The sequence below is a fragment of the Trachypithecus francoisi genome, unplaced genomic scaffold (assembly GCF_009764315.1).
Source record: "Trachypithecus francoisi isolate TF-2019V2 unplaced genomic scaffold, Tfra_2.0 Lachesis_group5, whole genome shotgun sequence".
Lineage (NCBI taxonomy): Eukaryota > Metazoa > Chordata > Mammalia > Primates > Cercopithecidae > Trachypithecus > Trachypithecus francoisi.
Window position 1 is genome coordinate 36,306,889 of NW_022681470.1, and position 22,745 is coordinate 36,329,633.

At 43.8% G+C, this 22,745-nt stretch overlaps 1 protein-coding gene and 1 pseudogene across 3 annotated transcripts in view; both read left to right on the top strand.

Moving 5' to 3' along the window:
* Positions 1 to 9,944: 9,944 nt before the first annotated feature.
* Positions 9,945 to 13,265, top strand: LOC117075718 (annotated as a pseudogene).
* Positions 13,266 to 14,851: 1,586 nt separating this feature from the next.
* TDRD5 (tudor domain containing 5) overlaps positions 14,852 to 22,745 on the top strand; it is a 90,320-nt gene continuing 82,426 nt past the window's right edge. For all 3 annotated transcript variants that reach the window (XM_033197681.1, XM_033197683.1, XM_033197684.1), the window contains exons 1-4: positions 14,852 to 15,190; positions 15,634 to 15,879; positions 16,485 to 16,892; positions 18,635 to 18,825. In XM_033197681.1, the coding sequence (XP_033053572.1) occupies positions 15,648 to 15,879; positions 16,485 to 16,892; positions 18,635 to 18,825 (831 nt within the window). In that variant the 5' untranslated portion in view covers positions 14,852 to 15,190; positions 15,634 to 15,647. The remainder of the gene's footprint in view (positions 15,191 to 15,633; positions 15,880 to 16,484; positions 16,893 to 18,634; positions 18,826 to 22,745) is intronic.

Here is a 22,745-nt window from a genome sequence, read left to right on the forward strand (position 1 = left end):
TATAGTGAGAAAAATTCCAAAGCTGCGTTTGCCTCATAGAGAGAAAGGTATCATGATTATTTCATATTCCCCTGAATTAATATTTGCTATTAAACACAGCTAGCATCTTTATCATCCTGTAGAGATTCCCCCTTAGACAAAGCGAGAAACTATTTGTAGCATTTACTGATGTTTTTCCTCAGCCCGGTCCTGTTATAAATTAATTTCATCCACATCCCCAGCTAGACTCTTATACTAAAATCGCATCTGTTTTTTTTACTCCAAGAATGGAGCAGGATATCTGGTCAAAAGATATTCTCGAAACTGAACTGTCTTTCTCTTTTTTTTTTTTTTTTTTTTTTTGAGACGGAGTCTCGCTCTGTCGCCCGGGCTGGAGTGCAGTGGCCGGATCTCAGCTCACTGCAAGCTCCGCCTCCCGGGTTTACCGCCATTCTCCTGCCTCAGCCTCCCGAGTAGCTGGGACTACAGACGCCTGCCACCTCGCCCGGCTAGATTTTTGTATTTTTTTTAGTAGAGATGGGGTTTCACCGTGTTAGCCAGGATGGTCCCGATCTCCTGACCTTGTGATCCGCCCATCTCGGCCTCCCAAAGTGCTGGGATTACAGGCTTGAGCCACCGCGCCCGGCTGTACTGTCTTTCAATAAGAGAGAAATTCCTTGTAGGAGAAAAACCAACGGGAAAAGGCCCTTCTGGGTGTTGGAGCCCATGCTGGACACTTGTTCTCAGTCACCTTTGCTCAGTTTCCTTGGTTTCTTTGACCACTGACAAATTACATAATCATTACTTCCTTTTCTATATCTATACCTAACAGCAATATAAGCAGCTGCTTATAACACAAGTCTGCTGGGGTTATGAGTGACAAAGACAAAATCCAAGAAGCTGCATACCATTCCATGATAAAAAGGTCAATGCAGCATGGCTGGAAGGTGGAGGAGTTGGGGAGGGGAGTGCTGAGTTAGCAGATAAGTCCAGCTGGCTGTCCTCATCTACTTTTGCAGGGATGCTGCTGTTTTCTTTTAGATTCCTTTTTAATTGAAAGTGTTGCTCATCTCTTTGCTGAAAATATGCTATGCACACATTCTGAAACTCTCAATATTTTACTCCTTGTTTGGATTTGTTAAGAAACTGACATCTGTGGGAACTGGGTTACTAGAAGAAAGGGAGGATCAATTAAAGCTATTTACTTTTGAGTTTATGTTTCCAAGATGAAAGGTTATGAAAGAGTGCAAGGCTTTCTAAAGTATTACACTTATTCCCAGTTAGTGTTTTGAAGTATTATATCCACATGAATAAGTGAAGGCATGAATACTGATTTATATGGATTATTTAATGGAAGGCTGGAATTGACTGGCACTACATGACATTACAAATCCTATTATTTTAGAGCTGGAAACTATAAGGACTTACTGAATTTGACTTTCTCAATTTGTAGGTGGCAGACAGACTAAATAGGAGGGCACAATAGTGGTCTAGGAAAGTGATGCCACTGACAGCCTGATCTGCAGCTTTGGCAGTGGGGATGGCTTGGATTCAGGAAATATTTCTGAGGGAGAAAATGAAAATAATTTGGTAGTCTCATAGGGTTATGGAGTGGGGACCATGAAGGGATAGAGGACTTGAGAAAGATGGAGAGTTCAACCTTAATAGGCTGAGCAGCTGATCAGAAGTTGCAGCTGCTTTGGTTGATCCATATCCCCTAACTGTTTTCCCCCAAGCATCTTATATTCCTACCCTCTTTGCTCTGAAATGCAGGTGTTGGCCTGTTAGGTGCAGGGATGAGATGAGACTTATTTAACTTCTCTCTCATTAATTCACTTCATAGATACTTAGTGAGCACCTACTACATGTATTGCACTGCTGACTCCTGAGGATTTAAAGGTAAGACATGGTGCATGCCCTTGAGGAGCTTATAGTATAACAGGGAGAGACAGATGTGTAAACAGACAAGTGTGATAAAGTGTTGTACATCCGGGTTTTTCAACCTCAGCACTACTGACATTTTGGACTGGATGATTCTTTGTTGTGGAGGGCTGTCTTGTACATTGTAACAGCATCGTTAATATCGCAGCATTGTTAGCAGAATCCCTGGCCTCTGCCAGATGCCTGTAGCACTTCATTCCTAGTTGTGGTGACCAAAATTATCTTCAGATATTGCCAAGTGTTTGCCCCGTGGCATCAAACAAAATTGCTCCTGGTTGAGAACCACTCATCTATATGGTACTGTGAGAACACAAAGAAGGGAGTGAGTAACATTACTGAGTGGAGTCAGAGGAGATTCAGTTTGGGCCATACTGGGATGAATAGGTGATACTCAGGCAGACTTTGAGAGCTGGGCCTTCCAGCCAGAGGAAACAGTACAAAATATAGCAGGTCAATGAGTGGCTTGACAAACTGGCAAAAGAGGAGGCCAGAGAGCTAGGCAGCCCAATAAATGAAAAGCCTTTTCATATAAGAGAATTATATATTTATGTTTAATTTATATTTTATAAGAGAACTTATATTTTATCTTATTGCCAGAAGAAGCCATTGAAACATTTTAAGCAAGGAAAATGGTAAGATTTGCAACTGAGAAGAGTCACTTTATGGACAAGGTGGAAGGTGAATTGAAATGGGAAGAGGATGGGCCGGGCCTGGTGACTCACGCCTGTAATCCCAGCACTTTGGGAGGCCGAGGGCAGACCACGAGGTCAGGAGATCGAGACCATCCTGGCTAACACAGTGAAACCTCATCTCTACTAAAAATACAAAAAAAAAAAAAAAAAAAAAAAATTAGCCGGGTGGGGTAGCAGGTGCCTGTAGTTCCAGCTACTCGGGAGGCTGAGGCAGGAGAATGGCATGAATCCGGGAGGCAGAGCTTGCAGTAAGCCAAGATCACGCCACTGCACTCCAGCCTGGGTGACAGAGCGAGACTCTATCTCAAAAAAAAGAAGAAAAAGAAAAAGAAATGGGAAGAGGATGGAGGCAGAGAGACCAGTGAGGAGACTCTTGCAACAGTCCAGGTGAGAGGGAGGATATGAGTTATGTTTACAGGGACAAGTGATGACTCTCAGGACTCCAATCAAAGTTACTGGTGAATGGGGCTGACATCCAACTAAGGGAATACAAGAGAGGAAACAGATTTTGTGTAAAGGTGGGTGGGCCAAGTTCAGCCTCAGAGGTATTGAGCTAGAAGTGTCTGCAGGTATTCTGTCTAGAAATGTACAGGGGGCAATGAAATATTTAGGTTTAAAGTTCAGGAGGGATTATGTTTCTGAAGCCAAGATCCTGACTCTTTCACTAACTGCTGACCGTGGCTCCAGCATCCTGTGCTGGATTTTCAAGAGAAAAACACAGAAGAGGAAACCACACATGGCGAAGTGATCCTGGCCAGCGATGGTTTCAATATACTTTATCATCTTTCTGTTTTTATTTCACTAAAGATACATTTCTGGGCTGAGCGCAGTGCCTAACGCCTGTAATCCCAGCACTTTGGGTGGCTGAAGCGGGTGGATCACGAGGTCAGGAGTTCAAGACCAGCCTGGCAAAGATGGTGAAACCCGTCTCTACTAAAAATACAAAAAATAATTAGCCAGGCATGGTGGCAGGTGCCTGTAATCCCAGTTACTCAGCAGGCTGAGGCAGAGAATTGCTTGAACCCGGGAGGTAAAGGTTGCAGTGAGTGAGCTGAGATTGCGTCACTGCACTCCAGCCTGGGCGACAGAGCGAGACTCCGTCTCAAAAAAATAAAAATAAAAAGATACATTTCCTGTTTCTGGCTTGTGGGACCCTGAGGACTCTATTTTGTCCCTTTATAGTTCAGTGTTATGGAAGAGGTATGGTGGGGAGGGAAGGGGTGGAGAGAGAAGAGGGGACAGATAGGGAGAGGGAGAGGGTGATCCTAGCCCAGTGCTTCCAGTCTTTTCCCATTCAAGGACAGAAAATGATACTATTTGAATAGCATACTGGGGCAACTTGAGGGGATTTGAGGGTATCTGTATAAGGCTTGGTGAAAAAATTAGTTTTTGATATATAATCATAGTTTTTAAAAGTGTTAGGGATTCAATATCAGTAAACTAAATTTGTATACAAATATTTAAAAATTTAAAAAAGAATCTTGAGTTTGCTTCCATAGATATAAATTTTATGTTTGAAATGACTACATAAAATTCCTAATCAAAATTTTTTAAATGATGAACTCTAAATTTTTGTTACCATGAATGAGAAACGTGTTCTCACAATTTTAAAAGCTTTAAAAATCATTTTTACAATCACTTAAAAATTTATAGCAGTTAAACTTAAAGAATCTAATTTCTGTCATCAACAAATGTAATTTTGATATTTCTTGTGATAATGTGAATGGGTTTCAAATCTAATCAACTTTTTCTTTAAACTTATTTCAAAATGGCTAGGTGCGGTGGCTCACGCCCGTAATCCTAGCACTTTGGGAGGCCAAGGTGGGCGAATCAGGAGGTCAGGAGATCCAGACCATCCTGGCTAACATGGTGAAACCCTGTCTCTACTAAAAATACAAAAAAATTAGCCGGGCATAGTGGCACGCACCTGTAGTCTCAGCTACTTGGGAGGCTGAGGCAGGAGAATGGCTTGAACCCAGGAGGTGGAGGTTGCAGTGAGCCGAGATTGTGCCATTGCACTCCAGCCTGGGTGACAGAGTGAGAATCCGTCTCAAAAATAAATAAATAATAAATAAATAAATAAAAATATATTTCAAATAATAATGAGGCTGGGCACAGTGGTTCATGTCTGTAATCCCAGCACTTTGGGAGTCTAAGGCAAGAGGATCTCTTGAGCCCAAGAGTTTGAGACCCGCCTGGGCAACCTAGAAAGATCTCTGTCTCTATTTATAAATGAATGAATTGAATGAATGAGTGAGTGAAAGAATGGATGAATGAATGGGAAAAGGAAAGGAAAAGAAAGGAAAGAAGCTCTAGGGAGCCCAACACATGCATTATTAAGAGCTGTTGCGGTGCAGCTAGAGTAGACTCTCCACCTGTCTTTCTCTGCGCTGTGCAGTCTCCATGTGCAAGGGACCACAAACTTCACCCAGAAGTGAGGGCAGAAGCAGGTCCTTGACAGCACGTAGCTTCTTGCAGCAGATCAGTGAGTGCTGGATGGCTTTTACCATGCCACTTGGAGGCCTGTGGCACGCCAGCCAATCCCACTTGGTTGCCTCCTAAAAAGTCTGGGTGTAGGCTACTTTGGTCTGGAGGTCCCTGGCATCTCTCTAACCCCCAACCCTAAAGCTATCCCTATGGGCTGAGAAAATTAGTATTAGACTGCACACCTGTAATCGCTTTGGGGCAACAGAGGTGGGAAACTCCTCTACAGCATGCATCAGAATCACTTGGAGGGCCTGTTAAAGCATAGATTGCTGGACTCATCCTCCCCACCCCTACTTTCTGATTCAGCAGGTCAAATGAGGCCTGATAATGTGCATTTCTAGCCAGTTCCCAGGTGATGCTGTTGGTTTGGAACTACGCTTTGAGAGCCAGTATGATACAGGTTAAACAAAAGTGTTTTCTAAATACTCCATTTACAGCAGCCGCATTCTCACTGTCTTACCCTGGTTTATTTTTTGTAAGATCCTTTATCATTACTTGATGTCGTATATTATATATTTTATCTGCTTAATGCTTGTCTTTGGTAATGTCCAGAAAAACAGAGACTTTGTTTTGCTTACTGTTGTAGTCCTATCTCTTAGGACAGTACTTGGCACACAGTAGGAGCTAAAAGATATTTGTTGCATGAATGAACATGCCGTTTGGAAGGCATTAGCCAAAGCTAAAACTATGAGATTGAGAAAGCTGACCTAAGAAGAGGGGAATGGATTAAAAGGCGAAGAGCCGGCCGGGCGTGGTGGCTCATGCCTGTAATCCCAGCACTTTGGGAGGCTGAGGCGGGCGGATCACCTGAGGTCAGGAGTTCAAGACCAGCCTGGTCAACATGGTGAAACCCCGTCTCTACTAAAAATACAAAAATTAGCTGGGCGTGGTGGCAGGCGCCTGTAATCTTAGCTACTCGGGAGGCTGAGGCAAGAGGATCACTTGAACCTGGGAAGCGGAGGTTGCAGTGAGCCAAGATCACGCCATCGCACTCCAGCCTGGGGGACAAGCGTGAGATTTGCTCTCAAAAAAAAAAAAAAAAAAAAAGGCAAAGAACCAAGGACAGACCCTGTATTAAACTTACATGGGCATTAACAGAATAACAAAAGCACAAAATAGAGCAGAATGCTAGGAGACAAGCCCGGAGCAACAGCATCATAGAAACCCACAGAGGAGAGATTTTCAGAAAGGGAAGAGACACCACAGTAAACAGCAGAGATCATGTAAGATGAAAAGTCTGTAAAACTTGTCAATTAGTAGTTTTGCCATTGATGATTTTGGTAAAAGAAAGATGTCCTGAGTAGCAGGCTAATTGCTATGGACTGAGTAGTGAATGGTGGATGAAAAGGTGGGGAAAAAACTGAGTGTAGATTGTTTAAGGATTTGGCCACAAAGGAAAGGCTGGAGTGGGAGGTAGTTCAAGAGAAAGTGTTTATTTCTCCTTCCTGCTATCTTTCTCCTCTCTCTGTGTCTGTGTTGTGTGTATGCAAGATCGGAGCATAATTTTATGCTATAGGAAAGTAGTCTGTGAAGAAGCATTGAATATATAGCATTGTGTAATAGTAACCAAAGGGTAAGGTCATAATCCTAGAGGAGCTGGGGGGATAAAATCAAGAGTAGGATGAATGACCCCCTCACCCCCCGAGACCAGAAGGAAAGACATGATGGGGACTAGTTTAGAGGACTGGGCTGAAAGTTGAGGGGGTTCATGTATGAGAGCCTCTATTTACTCTGGGTGGTTTGGAGCAAAGTTATCTAGTGGTAGAGCAAGGGTAGGTAAGAAATGTAAGAGCAATGGCAAAGGCTTGGAGTCATTGCTGCAGGAAATAGACTTGAACAATGGCATCCGATGCACCCAAATTGGGGGTCTCTCTCTCTCTCTCTCTCAGCTGTTTTCTAGGGCAGGAATGCTGGAAGGAGCAGCTGCAAATTAAAATACACTCCCACAGGCAAGCAAGGATGGGAGGCAGTCATGTGGAGGGAGTTAATTACCAGAAGAACAGTGGGCTCCAGTCATTGTAATAGGCAGCAGGGTGGAAAACACATTGGTCTGGCCCAGGAGCTCTCTGGTTGTGGTTAAGTAATTTTAGGAACCCAAGGAATGAACTCAACAAATAACCCATTAAGTCTTTTTGGTTTATATAACAAAAACAAACCAGCCAGTGACTCATGCCTATAATCCCAGCATTTGGGGAGGCCAAGGTGGGAGCATTGCTTCAGTTCAGGAGTTTGAGACTAGCATCGACAACATAGCAACACCCCTACCTCCCCCTCCAAAAAAAAGTAAAAAAAAAAAAAAAAATTAGCTAAGTATGGTGGAGCATGCATGACTAGCTACTCAGGAGGCTGAGGAGGGAGGACTGCTTCAGCCCAGGAGTTCAGGTCTTCAGTGAGCTACGATCATGCCACTGCATTCCAGCCTGGACAACAGAGTGAGATCCTGTCTCTAAAAAAAACCAAAAAACAACCCACAAAACACAGCTTTATGTCTGGGGAACAGAGGCCTCTCCTGAGCAAGAGAGATACAACTTGTCACCCTGTTACCAGCATTAAATCAGATCCCAGATCCACAGCCTTTTGAGCGTAGCCCAAATATTCTTGAATGAGGACGCTGTGGAAATACTGTACCTAAGACTGCATGCAAACTTTCATCTCCCCAAAGAGTTTGTGTTTCCTTATAGATAACTGCTCTGGAGAAAAGGAAACACTCAAACTTTTTAGTGACTATCATATGCAAATCCCAAACTAACACTAATTTCTGGGACCCAAAACATTGCTGTTTGCCATCAACATTTTGAGCTTATAGAGGTTGGGTGACAAAAGAACTGAATTCTGGCCCAGGTTCACCTTTGGGCAGGGCTAGTGGGACTGTGAATTCATCCTGTGGTTAAGGACCCTAGTTGCCAAGTGAATAGCTGGAATAGGTAATCTTAGCAACTGGCAGAATTCCTACATTGGTACACTCACCCATGGTGTAAGGGCTATTCTGGTAGAAAGTACCAAGTAGGGTGCCAAAACAGTACATCAAAAGCAATGCCATATTGCTGGAGAACTGCAGAGATACGTGTTATCATCAAAGGAGAGAAAGATACTACTGTGATGGTTCCCACCTCATTCCCATTCACTTCACAGATCAGCTGCCACAGATGACTGATAGGTCTTGGTTACTGCAAACCCAATCAAGTGGGGACTCTAAGGGTAGTTAGTGTTCCCACATGGAGTCTTTCTAATGAAGCAACTTCACACAGCCTCTGCCACTTGCTTTGCAGTTATCGATCTGGGATTTAGCTCCAGAATATCTTCATAAAAACTCTCTTTTTTATATTACGCACCAATAACTTTTTGATTCAATAATATATTTTATGTTTTTATTGACTATCACTCTTTCATATATTCTGGTTCACATCTGTATATGAGTTTCTTCACTTTAAAATGGGCATCATAATTGTACCTTTTTCAGAGTTATTGGGAAGAAAATGATATAATCTGTGTAGAGCGCACACAGTATGTGCTCAACGTCTGTTGCCTCATCTGTTGGGGATGAGAATCTGGGACATCTTTTTTGTAATTCGTTGTTCATTCTGCAGGAGTCATTTTCAAGTCATTCAGTGAGATGATAAACCTTCTGAATCGTTTCATGTCTGAGGATGTTTTTATTTTCCTCTCACTTCACTGTTGGTTACCCTAAAGGATTCCAGAGTTAGCCCTGAAGATATTGCCATTGAGAAATTCAAGGGCAAACTAATTTCCATTGTTTTATAGGTAACATTTCCATATAAAAATCTCTTGATTCTTTCTCCTATAGTTTACCTAGGACAAGATCTTTTTTCATTAATTATTCTGAGAACTCTAAGTGGGCCCTTTTAATAAGATGTGTTTTGGTGCAAATTGGGGACATTTTCTTCTTTTTAACTCCCCAACTCTCACCATCATTCTTGCTGCTTTTCGTATCTACAATTTTTGTCATCCAAAAGTTGCAATGTTTAGATCCATTTTCCATGTCTTATAATTCTCCTTTTTGTTAACTTGCTGTTCAGCCCTGCCCATTCTGCTATAAGCCAGTCCATAAGTCTTATTTCTATCTTTCAGGGATTCCTCAATATTCCTGGCTCATTAATGGAACATTTTGTTCCCTTGGCTGGAAAAAAAAAAAAAAAAAAGCATTATGTCTTCAGATTTAAGAAAGAAGGCCGAGGCCAGGTGCCCGGAGCGGCGCAGCCACACTGACCGGGGATCAGTTCTCGGCCCTTGGCCCCCGGCCCCGGCGCTCAGGGCTCGGAGTTCAGAGCTCAGCGGATGCCAGGGCTTTTAATGGCTGCTCGGCGGAGCCGGGCCTAGGGCTGGAAAGAGGCTGCGTCACAGGAAGGCGCCCCAGCGAGCCTCCTCCTGGGCCCGTCACGCCAGCCGCGGGGCGCTCCAGGTGGGGGTAGTGGGGGCGCGCTTCCCCTTGGTGACGTCCTGACCCGGGACGCCGGGGTCCGATCGCTCGCAGCAGGCTTGCCAGCCGCTCGTCCTGGCCATGAATTGAGACCGCCGCGCCTGCTACGCCCGCGCCTTTCTTCTCTAGCCTCCTCCGCCCGCCGCCCGCGGGCCGGCTTCCTGGGGGGATGCTGGCTCTGGGCGTGGCGCCTGCACCAAAAACTACCAGCAGCAGCTGGCCAACTCGGCTGCTATCCCGGCCGAGATCCAGCGCTTCCAGTGGGTCCACCACAATGTCTACTCCATCTGTGAGCTGCTGGGGTGCGTGGAGGAGCCAGTGCTGCCGAACCAGATCTGGCAGCACGTCATCGCCATGGAAGATGTCTTTGTGAACAGCTAGGAATGGACGCTGAGTCTGTCCGTCCGGGAGCTCAAAGTGGTGGCAGGTTCAAGAAAGAGATTGTTGTTGATGGACAGAGCTATCTGCTGCTGATTAGTGGTGAAGGGGATCCCCCCACCCCGGAGGCACAGTTTGCCATGTGGGTGGACGCAGTTATATTTGTCTTCAGCTTGGAGGATGAAATAAGTTTCCAGACGTTTACTGCAGTCAAATGGCCAACTATCGGAACATGAGCGAGATTCCTCTGGTTCTGGTGGGAACCCAGGATGCCATAAGTTTCACTAACCCGAGGGTCATTGATGATGCCAGGGCAAGGAAGCGCTCCAATGGCCTGAAGCGGTGCACGTACTATGAGACCTGTGCTATGTACGGGCTGAACGTGGAGAGGGACTTCCAGGAGGTTGCCCAGAAGATTGTTGCCACAGGGAAGAAGCAGCAGTTGTCCATAGGACCCTACAAATCGCTGCCCAATTCTCCGAGTCATTCCACCATCTGTTCTGCACAGGTGTCCCCCATGCACATCAGCTAGATAAATAATGGAGGTGGGAGTTTAAGTGACTATTCCTCCTCCATTCCATAGACTCCCAGCACCAGCCAGAAGGAACTTCAGATGGATGTTCCTCCCATTGCCAACATGCCCACGCCTGTTCGCAAGCAGTCCAAGTGGGGTCCAACTGGTTCACCTCTCAGAAAGGGAGCGACCCAAAGAGAAGAAAGGCCTGGAGAGTCGTGTGTACAGCATCAGGAGCAGCCGAGCCATGCCAATTATACAGGGCATGCTGTTGAAGCAAAGTGGCAAATTGTTGAATAAAGAGTGGAAAAAGAAATATGTTACCCTGTGTGACAATGGTGTGCGGACCTATCATCCAGGTTTACATGATTACATGCAGAATGTTCATGGTAAGGAGACTGACCTTCTGAGAACTACCATGAAAGTCCCAGGGAAGAGGCTACCCTGAGCCACATCGGCCTGCATGCCCATCTCCAGGTCTAAAACCAATGGCCTATCCAAGTACATGTGGAGTTTACACATCTCATTCAATTCAGGGAATGTCACTAGTGCATCTGGGTCTCAGATGGCAAGCGGCATCAGCCTGGTCTCCTTCAACAGCCAACCAAATGGCATGCACCAGAGCTCCTACTCAGTCTCCAGAGCCAACCAGTGGAGTGAGGCTACAGTCATTACAAACTTGGCCATCAGCAGTGACATGGGGCTGGGTGACTCCGTATGCTCCAGCCCCAGTAACTCCAGTACCACCAGCCCACCTCCCCTCACACCAACAGAAAGCAGCACTGTAGGCAGAAAACCACCAGCAACTTCAAAGCTGATGGCCTGTCCGACACTACCAAAGAACAAGAAAACTTTGAGTTTATCATTGTGTCCCTCACTGGCCAAACATGGCACTTTGAAACCACGACGAATGAGGAGTGGGACACCTGGGTCCAAGCCATCGAGCGCCAGATCCTGGTCAGCCTGGCCAGCCTGCAGTCGTGCAAGAGCAGCAAGAACAAGTCCCAGCTGATGAACCAGAGCGAGGCCGTGGCCCTGCAGTCAATCTGACACATGCACGGGAACTCCTACTGTATGGACTGTGAGACCCAGAATCCTAACTGGGCCAGTTTGAACTTGGGAGGGCTCATGTGCATCAAGTGCTTAGTGATCCACGGGAATCTTGGCACCCACTTTTCCTGAGTCTGAACTCTGGACCTGGATGACTGGCCAGTTGAGCTTATCAAGATGATGTCATTCATTGGGAATGAGATACTCAACAGCGTGTGGGAAGAGAGCAGCCATGGGTGGACGAAACCCTCAGTAGACTCCACAAGGGAAAAGAAGGAACAGTGGATCCATGCCAAGTACGAGCAGAAGGTCTTCCTGGCCCCGCTACCCTGCACGGAGCTGTCCCTGGGCCAGCACCTGCTGTGGGCCACCACAGACGAGGACCTGTGGACAGCCATCCTGCTGCTGGTGCACGGCTCCTGGGACGAGGTGAAAGAAACCTTTGGGGAGGGAGACAGAGACAGCCACACTGTACTGCATCTGACCTGCCGCAAGGGAAATGTGGTCCTGGCGCAGCTCCTGATCTGGTACAGGGTGGACGTCATGGCCTGAGATGCCCATGGGAACACAGCGCTGGCCTACACCTGGCAGGCCTCCAGGCAGGAATGCATCAATGTGCTGCTGGAGTATGGCTGCCCCGACGAGCACTAAGTGCTCATGGCCACCCCTAACCTGTCCAGGAGAAACAATAACCAGAACAACAGCAGCAGGAGGGTGGCCACCATCATCTGAGGAACAGCCATGCCTGCCTGCCCGCCACACCCGGGATGCGGCAGCCTCGCAGCATACTCACTTGGAAGTCGCAACACGTGAGTCCCGTCACATCCCCTCACTCTTCCTGGTGGTTCCTCCTCCTACCCACCCACCCTCACCCCAAACAAAATCACAAAACCTGGACATCCTCAAGGGGTGAAGAGGCGGCTGGGAGACTGCAGAAGCAGCTCCTTTGCATAAACTCCCCTAAACCACAAGCAGGAGAGAGCGACAGGCCTTGGCTCTTTGATGATAGCACACAGCGCAGGACCCTTGTCCTGGTGGCACAAGGGATGTGGATCTGAGGGGGAGGGGAGGTGAGGAACAAGGAGAAGGGGCAACTTTCCTTAACTGGCAGTTAAGCACATCAGTACATTTCACCTCTACCAAATGGAACACTTGGATTCCATCTCTTCTCTGAGGAGCTTGATGGCATAAATCAGAAGCAAGTACAGAGTTTGTCAGGTTTGCAGCCCTTATGATGGTATGTGTCAAATCAGTTTAAGGTAGGTAATCTGTCCAGGGAGAATACTGGCTTCATTACACTTGTGTAGTTGAGTTCTTCCAGCATTACTGCTGTTTAATAGAAGATGATTGGTCATCACCAAGAAGAAAGCATATTAGCCAAGGAGGTAGTTATGCAGCATGCTCTGGTGCTTACCACGTTGTGGTCGCAATACTCTTAGAAGCATCATATTATCCCAGACATGTTCTTTCAAGCCCCTGGAGTCCTCCTTTCTAAATTTACTGTCATACTTTAGTATCTGTTTAATTTTTCAGTTCAAAGAGAGGAAATCAGTTGTCGAGTAACTTTCTTTTGACTGCGTTCTCCTTGGTACAAAAACAAAATGGGAAAAATAAGTAACTCAGAAATTCAAAAGGAAATCACAAATTCAGCTAATAATAGCATTTTGAGTATATTTTGTAAACTAAATAAACACACAAAAGGCTATTTTTTTCCAACTGTAAGAGATATTTTCTGTCCTTTTGCCGAGGTGGATGTGTTAGTCTCGGGCCTTCCTGGGCCACATTGCCCAACTCACACGGGCTTCTGTATTATGTATTTAGTTAAGATGTGTGAAAATATATTTGAATAAAAGAAGTTCATAAATATGCATTGATTTGTTTTACAGACAAATGGCACCTCTCTTAATTTATAAATTGAACTGGATGTGAACTAATAATATGCAACTAGTTAAACTAGTTAAGAGGGTTACAGATCATTGTACATGGAAAATATTTCCAGCAGTAAACACTTCCATTAATGTGATCTACAGCTTTTAAAAAGGAGCATCTCAGAATAAGACGGTGGTACAATTTGCTTATTAAAATTGAGAAAAAAAGACACACTGGAACACATTAGAAAGGGAAAAGAAGGAATGTGATTTCTCATGATTGAAAGCATGATTTAGATCGGATACAGCTTTTGCTAACTAAGACCAAGGGGCTCTGGCAAGACGGGGTGGTTTTTCCGAATGCCAAACCGAGGTGCCTTACAAAGGCAGCTGCCGATAGTTCTGCGACACAGACTGGCTCCTGAGAACCCAGACGACCTTGACCCGGCACCCCCACCCTCCATGCCAGTACCTCGCCTGATTTCCATCGCCACGGTATCTGGCCGCTTCAGACATCAGTGGGGGTAGTCAAACGTAGTGAGCCAAACCATGGCATCCCTTAGGTTAAAACGGAGTAGCTTTCCCAGAGCCTGTTGGCACTGCGGGGTGGGGGTGGCGGGGTGGAGAGAGAAGGGTTGTCACGATGGAAGACGAGGACACTAATCTCATGTAGCACAGAAACACGAAGCCACACGCGCTGGCACAGCCTCCGGGGTGTTCCTTGCTCCCCTTACATTTTATAGGGGGAAAAAAAAAGAAGGAAGATAAGGTCGTTGTGTGTGCTCAAGCCTCTTTGTTGGTTCAAATTATTTGGTTATTTTGGTTTGTCTTGTTCCTTTAATTAGACTGTACATTTTAAGGTACAAGCCTTTCTATTATACAATGCCTCCCTATTCTGTATCTCTTAAACTACTGTTTTCTGGTTTTCAAGGACTTTGTAAATCTGGCTCATTCTACCAAACCAACAAATACATCCAGATAAATCTCCAGTGGCACCTAGAATGTTGTCCACTCATTTAAAAAGGTCTCCTAGCCCCACCCATTCCTTCATCAGGGATCCAGAGTTGCATTGAGCTCTGCAGGGATTCTCCACCAAGAATCAGAATTGTCTGTGATTTTCCTCAAATGAATCCAGAGCTACTGAATGAGAATCTCTGCTTATCAGACGCGTGCATCCTTTTCTCCTCTTAAATAGTCCCGCAGGTGATTCTGAGGCCCACACGGTCTGCTTCCCTCCCTGCGCCCTGCCGGGCCCCCGCGCTGGAGGTGGTTGGATTGGTTCAAGTACTACAGCCCCACCTCGCGTCTTCTCACCGCTTCGGAGGAGGTAGGCGCCTAGGATCCTGGAAGGCGGCAGGTCTTTGCAGCCCGGCCCAGCGGCTCCTGAGACTGGGGCGGACCTCACACCTGACCCCGGAGCGGCTAATCCTGCCCAACGGTCCCACCCGCCACGTGCCCTCGGGGCTGGAACGCTGCGCCCCGGGATCTGCCTCCCGGTCAGGAGGCGCCGGTGCGCAGGCGCGCGGGGCCGCCGTCGCAGCTACCTTCCTGCGCCGCTTCGGAGAGGGCGCCCTAGTCTCTACCCCGCGCGCAACGGCAGTATTGGCGTCAGGGCGTGGTGGGGCAAGACGGGTGACGGGCAGCTGGGCGGTGCCGGGCCGAGAAAGGCCCCTCACCTGGCGCCTCCTGCCTTCCTTTTCACCTCAGGTTGCAGAGAGCCTCCAGGGCAGGTGGAAGGGCCACGTCCCGCTCCCGCGAGGGGCACCGAGAGATGCTGGGGGAGGGGCAGGGACCCCAACCCTAGACCAGGTAGGCGACGGGCGAAGATTGGTGATACCTTCAGGTAAGAGGGAGCAGGGAGCGCCCCCTCGGCTTGGGGTGCCGGAGGTGTGCGGCGGGAGCCTTTCCGTGGGGCCCTCGCCCTGCACGGCGGAGGCGGCATTGCGTTGGCCTCAGTTCCTAGTCCTGGTTCGCGAGGAGCTCCTGAAGGCTTCGCATAGGAAGTTTGCGTTGGAGTCGAACACCCCACAGGAACCCTAGTTAACGCCTCACCATGGCCAGGGGCAGAGTTCTTGACACCTGTAGCTTAATCAACGCAGGTGGAGATTCAGGGCTTGAATCGCCCGGCCACGCGCAAGCCGCAGGGCACCCTCTCGGTACTGCTTCTGCCTTATTACCCTTAAAACAGGCGTCTGAGTTATTTGTATCCCACTGTTGGTTGTTTAAAAAAAATCTTTTTTCATGGGTTTGCCCTCTTTTCCTCATGAGCTGCTTTTCTGTCTTCAGCCCTGTAGGACACAATGTCTGAACAAGAGCGTATACAGGAATGTCTGCGGAAGGAAATAAGATCACTTCTCATTTCCACCAAAGATGGTTTGAGCCCACAGGAGTTGGAGAAGGAGTACCTTTTGATGGTTGGCAACCATCTACCACTCCGAATCCTTGGGTATCGGTCCACTATGGAGCTGGTATTGGACATGCCTGATGTTGTTAGTGTCTGCCACGGTGCAGGTGGTACTGTAATACTGAAAGGTAGGTTTCAGATTTTTGAAGGTCTGTAAACTTTGTAATAAAAACAATTGCTTAGTAAATAATTATTCTAGTTCTGCAGTTATTATGCATCCCAGCCAGTGGGTTTTAATTTGGCGGGGGATGGAGACTCACAGGTGCTTTTGAGGTTGTGGGCAAAGTTAGAACCTCTGCAACATTAACCGTTCCCCAGACAATCGTGCACTCACAAAAACTACACTTTTACATATGATTTCAGGTTATTGGACCTTAAGTCGGGAGAAATAAAAAAAGGACTTCTTAATTATAAAAATATGTTTTAAATTCCGTGACGCACAAGAAAAAACTATTGTAGGGAAGTTTGCACTTCATCCCAAGGGTTTCAGATCTGTCAGGAGTCAATTAGTTGTAGTAATAATACATTAAGTTATCTTTTCTTCAGCTGGTAGAAGAGCTAGCAAGCTGTTGCCCAAAATGCAAGAAATCGAGGAATCAAGAGTTACTGTTTATCGTGCTGCCTGGATAAACAGCTCCTTGGAGAGTTAAAAACTATAAACACAGATACTAAGGATAAAAATGGGAGTAAGTTTTCTACCTAAATATGATTTCTTTTTTTCACATCTCCTTAGCCATTCCAGATGAATCTACCAAAGGAATAGCAAGTTTAGTTGCAAAACAGAGGAGCAGCCATAAGGTTCGAAACTCTATGCATAAGGGAAGACCTAGTATTTATTCTGGACCAAGATCTCATCGGCGAGTACCTTACCGAGGAAGGGTTGCCCCTATTCTTCCAGCTGTTGTGAAGAGTGAGTTGAAGGACCTGTTGGCGTTATCTCCTGTTCTCCTTTCTGATTTTGAAAAGGCATTTGCCAAAAGATTTGGACGATCATTCCAGTACATGCAATATGGATTTCTCTCTATGTTCGAAGTGCTGAATGCGGCTTCAGATGTCATTTCTGTAGAGCAGACCAGAGCAGGTTCTTTGTTGATGCTAAAGAAGAATGTAACAGAGGAAAAGCAGAGAGGATGTCCAGCAGGTATGCATGTGAGCAAATGTTGGAGCAGTCCTGGCACATAGAGGGGTGCGTAATGGCTAAGGTCCGTGAGTTTGTGAGAGTTGAAGCCTGGCTCTACTACTTGCTAGCTCAGTGGTCCCGGGCAAACTGTTCAATCTACTTAAGCCTTAGTTTCCTCGTCTTTAAAATAGAAATAACAATATTTGCCTCTCAGGGTTGTGTTGAGTACCTTACATGAGGTGAGTTCTGTAAAGTCTCTGGCATTTAGTAAGCTGACAATAAGTGGTAGCTGTTATTATTTTAAAAACTACAAGATCAGCTCTCGAACACTGTAAGTGAACTTTACATGAATGTGTTCATGTAAATAAGCTATATGGAAAATGAAAAGTTAAAATATTTAAATAATTAGCCTTAACCCTTCTAATCTTTGCCATCACTGGGCTTATCCTAGGGGACACTTTGGTAATTTTTGTGGTGTAATAATAACCACCTTATCTGTATAGCATTTTACCTTGCATTCTCATTACCATACTAGGTAGGGTAAGTAACCGTGTCTTATAGATAAGAAAATCAAAGCTCAGGAAAATTAAATGACTTTTCCAAAGCCACATGGCTAGAAAAGTGGTGCAGCTAGAGTTAGATACCCAGCTGTTACTGCTGCCCATGCAGTGAGTTTCTGCCCAACTGCTGTGTACATTAAAGGCTCAAGAGACCGATGTGACCATCTGCATAGTATCTCCCTTGACAATATATGGTTTATACACTGAGCATAGACGGAGCCTACTTGGGAGCATTCTATGCCTATTTCAGTGATTTTCTTTTTCTCTAAAATCTGTATTTAGATTAATGTAGGTGAACCATGAGGATGTGTCGCACGTTTATAAACCAGTATTTACACTGTGCTGGGTGATGTAGTTTGAGGATATGAGGATATACTTGGATAGGGAAGGCTCTGGAGGCCAGTAAGTGTTTCAAGTCTAGCCCTCAACTTTATCAGTATTCTTGAAGTCCTAAAACTTGGGAAGACTAACTCATACTATTAAACTTGCAAGAGGTTGAGTTGTAGAAAGCACTTTACCAATTTATTGAATAGTGGGGGGGTGAATATTCCTTTCCAGTGATTTTGTTCATGTTCTCCATCCATGGTTCCTACTTCTATCATCAGGATATCTTGAAGTCAACTGGTGGGTTTTTTTGTTTTGTTTTGTTTTGTTTGTGAACTTGGCCTTAGGGTAAAGAAAGAGCTAGGCTGTGGTGAAGTCTGGTGATGTATCTTTCATGTCATACAACAGAATACACCTCTCCAGTGGTATTCCCCCTTCCTATAAATCTTGAAGAATTTATACTTTATTCTGTAGCTTTTCATCCTCCCAGAACTGTGGTACTACTAGTGGTTATCCAGTTTGAAAAGCATAGTGCTAAGCAGGCTCCTTGGAGACTTTTTTGTCTCCTAAATAGGATACAGCTTTCTACATATTGAATCCCACCTCTCTGTAATTATATTCAGGTGACCTTAAGTGGACTTTTAGATAGCCCCAACCTTTTTGGTAACAGTTATGATCTCTGTCTTCCTCTATGGATGACTAATAACTTATACTATATGTAAGTTTTGGCTTGATATAAAATTGTAAGCTTTCTTTTATTAATTTTTACTTCTAAGTTGAAGGCAGTTAGCTCACAGTAGCCTCTGTATGTAGCCACCAGAAAATGAAATAGAAGTTGCTAGTGACAATTTTTCTCTCTTCTTCTATTACTCACAAAAGGTAAAATTTTTACCCAGCCATTTAGAATGAAACAAGGGTCATACTCCACAGGCTTTCCGGTAGCAAAGGCATGCTTTTCACAACCCACTTCAAACATGGAACCACAGAAGCAAATAATGAGCATGGAAAAGACTTCCAAGTTAACTGTAGTGGAGACTTCAAGGCTGAATCACGCTGAAAAATTAAACCAGGTGAGAGATAAGAATTTGGAGATATAAATATACGATGTTTTTAAATTCAGTGGTGTTAACACTTTGATCTGATGGAAAAGTTGACCTTTTAAAACTGAAGTCATTCAGTTATTTCAAATTTGACTAGGCATTTCCTATGGTTCTGTAGATTAGTAAGCAGTGAGAAGTGGAGTGAAAGAAGAGTACAGTTGTATCAACTCCACGGTTTCCACTATTTTCTGCAAATGACTCCCAACTCCCAAACCTGTATCTCTTGTTCCAGTTCCTCACCAAAGTTACAGAAGTATATTTGCAATTTATCTCATGAATATCTTCTGAATGGCTGCTCCTGAGCATAATAATCCTGGTATTTTTCTGTGACTGTAAATGCTGAAGGACTTTGAATAAAATCTATTAGAATATAACCGATAAATGCCTGGCTAAATCATCATGTTAACAACTTAAGTTAGAGCTCAGAACTAGTACATGGAAATTAAGTTCAAAACATGAAAATGCCTGATTTCTACTAAAATTAGCTTTAGTAACATAATTTACATGTAGTAAAATTTACTCATTTTAACTGTACAGTTTGAGTTTTGATTAATATATAATTATGTAATCACCATCAAAATAAAAAACAGAACGTTTCCATCACCCCCAAAAAAGCTCCTTCATGCCACTTTTCTAGTGTTTTCCCCAACTGCAGCCACAGACAACCACTGCTTTCTATGATTTTGACTTTCCAGGAATTTCGTATAAATGGAATCAAACAGTATCTAAGCTTTTGTGTTTGGCTTTTTAAACTTAGTAGAATACTTCTGAGGTTCATCCAAGATGTATATATCAGTAATTTGTTCCTTTTTCTTGTTTGGTATTAGTACATTATACAGATACACCTAAATTTGTTATCCCTTCCCCATTAGATGACATTTGGGTTATTTCCTCTTTGGTCCTTTACTTATAAAGCTATCAATATTTGCATACATCTTGTATGGACATAGTTCATTTCTCTTGTGTAAATACCTAGGAGTTGGATTACTGCATCATATGTAGTAAGTGTATGTTAATAAGAAATTGCCACTGTTTTCCAAAGTGGCTGTATGACTTTCCTTTCCCATGAGATATGTATAAGAGTTGTAGTTGTTACACATCTTTGTTAACATTTGGGATTGTCAGTTTTAAAAATATTAGCCATTTGAGTGGGTGTGTAGTGCTATCTCATGGTTTTAAGTTGGATCATAATAATATAATGATGTTGAACATCTTTTCACATGTGTGCTTGCCATTTGTATTTCCTTTTTGAAGTGTCTATTCAAATATTTTGCCAATTTTATAAAACTGTGTTGTCATTGTATTGAATTGGAAATATTTACATATTCTAGATGTAAGTCCTTATCAGAGACATGTTTTGCAAATATTTTCTCCTGGCCTATGTTTGCTTCTTCATTTCCTTAATCCTGTGTGTTGTGGAAAAGTCTTTAATTTTGATACAGTCTAATTTATTCATATTTTTCTTTCTTTTCTTTTCTTTTTTCTTCTTTTTTTGATAGGGAGTCTAGCTTTGTCGCCCAGGCTGGAGTGCAATGGTGTGATCTTGGCTCACTGCAACTTTTGCCTCCTGGGCTCAAGTGATTCTCTTGCCTCAGCCTCCTGAGTAGCTGAGATTACAGGTGTCTGCCACCATGCCTGGCTAATTTTTGTATTTTTATTAGAGACAGAGTTTCACCATGTTGGTCAGGCTGGTCTCGAACTCCTGACCTCAGGATCCACCTGCCTCAGCCTCCGAAAGTGCTGGGATTACAGGCATGAGCCACCATGCCTGGCCCATATTTTTCTTTTATTCTTTTTTTGAGACGGAGTCTCGCTCTGTCGCCCGGGCTGGAGTGCAGTGGCCGGATCTCAGCAGCTCACTGCAAGCTCCACCTCCCGGGTTTACGCCATTCTCCTGCCTCAGCCTCCCGAGTAGCTGGGACTACAGGCGCCCACCACCTCGCCCGGCTAGTTTTTTGTATTTTTTAGTACAGACAGGGTTTCACCGTGTTAGCCAGGATGGTCTCGATCTCCTGACCTCGTGATCCGCCCGTCTCGGCCTCCCAAAGTGCTGGGATTACAGGCTTGAGCCACCGTGCCTGGCCTGTTCTTGCCTATCTAATGGATTTTAATCTGAAGTTACAAAAATTTTCTCCTATGTTTTCTTGAAGTTTTATGTTTTCAGTTCTTATATTTAGGTATATTATCCATTTCAAGCCAGATTTACATAAGGTACTAGGCACAGATCAAAGTTTTCTGCATATAGACAGTTATTCCTTATTATTTTGGCACCTCTATCAAATCCATTGACCTCACACATGTGTAGTTCTATTTTGAGACTCTGTTCAGGTCCATTTATCTACATGTCTGTTTTTGCCAGCGCTGTACTATCTTTATTACTATAGCTTTATAATATCTTAGTCATATATAGTTTTGTGTCAATAACAGAGATACTATCTGAGAAGTGTGTTGTTAGGTGATTTTATCATTGTATGATCATCCTAGAATGCAGTTACACAAACCTAGATGGTATATAGCCTATTACACACCTACGCTATATGGTATAGCCTATTGCTCATAGGCTACAAACCATTATAGCATGTTATTGCACTGAATGCCGTAGGCAGTTGTAACACAATGGGGTATTTGTGTATCTAAACATAGAAAAGGTACGGAAAAAATACAGTATTATAATCTTGTGGGACCACCATCATACAGGTGGTCTATTGTTGACCGTAAGTCATAATGCAGCCCATGACTAGTTAAGTCTTGCAACTTTGTTATTTTTCAAAAAATGCTTTGGATATTCTTGGTTTGCATTTGTAGATACATTTAATTTGATACAAATCAACTTGTCAGTTTCTGCCAGAAATAAATAAGATTGTGATCTTTGTTAGTATCACATTGGATCTATAGATAATTTTGGGGGGAAAATGACATCTTAACAATATCAAGTCTGCTGATTCAAAAGCATGGTATATCTTCATTTATTTAGGTCTTTACATTCTCTCAGCAATGTTTTATAGTTTTCAATGCATAAAGCTTGCATATATTTTGTTAGACTTATCCTTTATACCTTTCATATTTTTTAGCTATTATAGATGGCATTTAAAATTTCTAATCATTGCTAATAGAAAATCAATTGGATTTTTTTTTGGTATGTTGACCTTGTATCCTGTGACCTTGAGTCATGGTACTTGATAAACTCAGTTCTGTAATTCAAATCATTCTAGCAGCTATTTTGTAGAGTTTGGATTTTCTGCATAGACCATCATGCCATCTGAGAGTAAAGACAGTTTTACTTCCTCCTTTTCAATCTATCTTCCTTTCCTCCAACCCTTACCACACCGTGTAGGCTCTCTAGTATTATATAATATTATAGAAATGTGAGAGTAGAAAAACTTAACTTGTTCCTAACTGTATGGGGAAAATATTCAGTCTCTCATAATTATATTAACTGTAGCTTTTTAGATGCCTTTTATCAGGTTGAGGAAATTCCCTCCTGTTCCTAGTTTCTCAGGGTTTTTTTCATGCATGTATGTTGAATTTTGTCATACTCTTTCTCCATACATTGAAGTTATTATAGGACTTTTTAAAAAGTTACTTTTCTTGATTTTATATTCAGCCAACCTTATATTTCTGGATGAATCCCACTTGGTCATTATATAGTATCTTTTTTATATGTTGCTACCTTAATTTGCTAATATTTTAAGGGTTTTGCATTTATGTTCATAAGATATATTCTGTAGTTTTCTTGTAATGTGTTTATCTGGTTTTGGAATCATTTTAATACAGGCCTCATGTGAAATGAGTTGGGAAGTTTTTTTCCACCTCTTTATTCTGAAAGAGTTTGTGTAGCATTGGTATTTGTTTTTCTTAAATATTTCATAGAATATATCAGTGAACCAAAT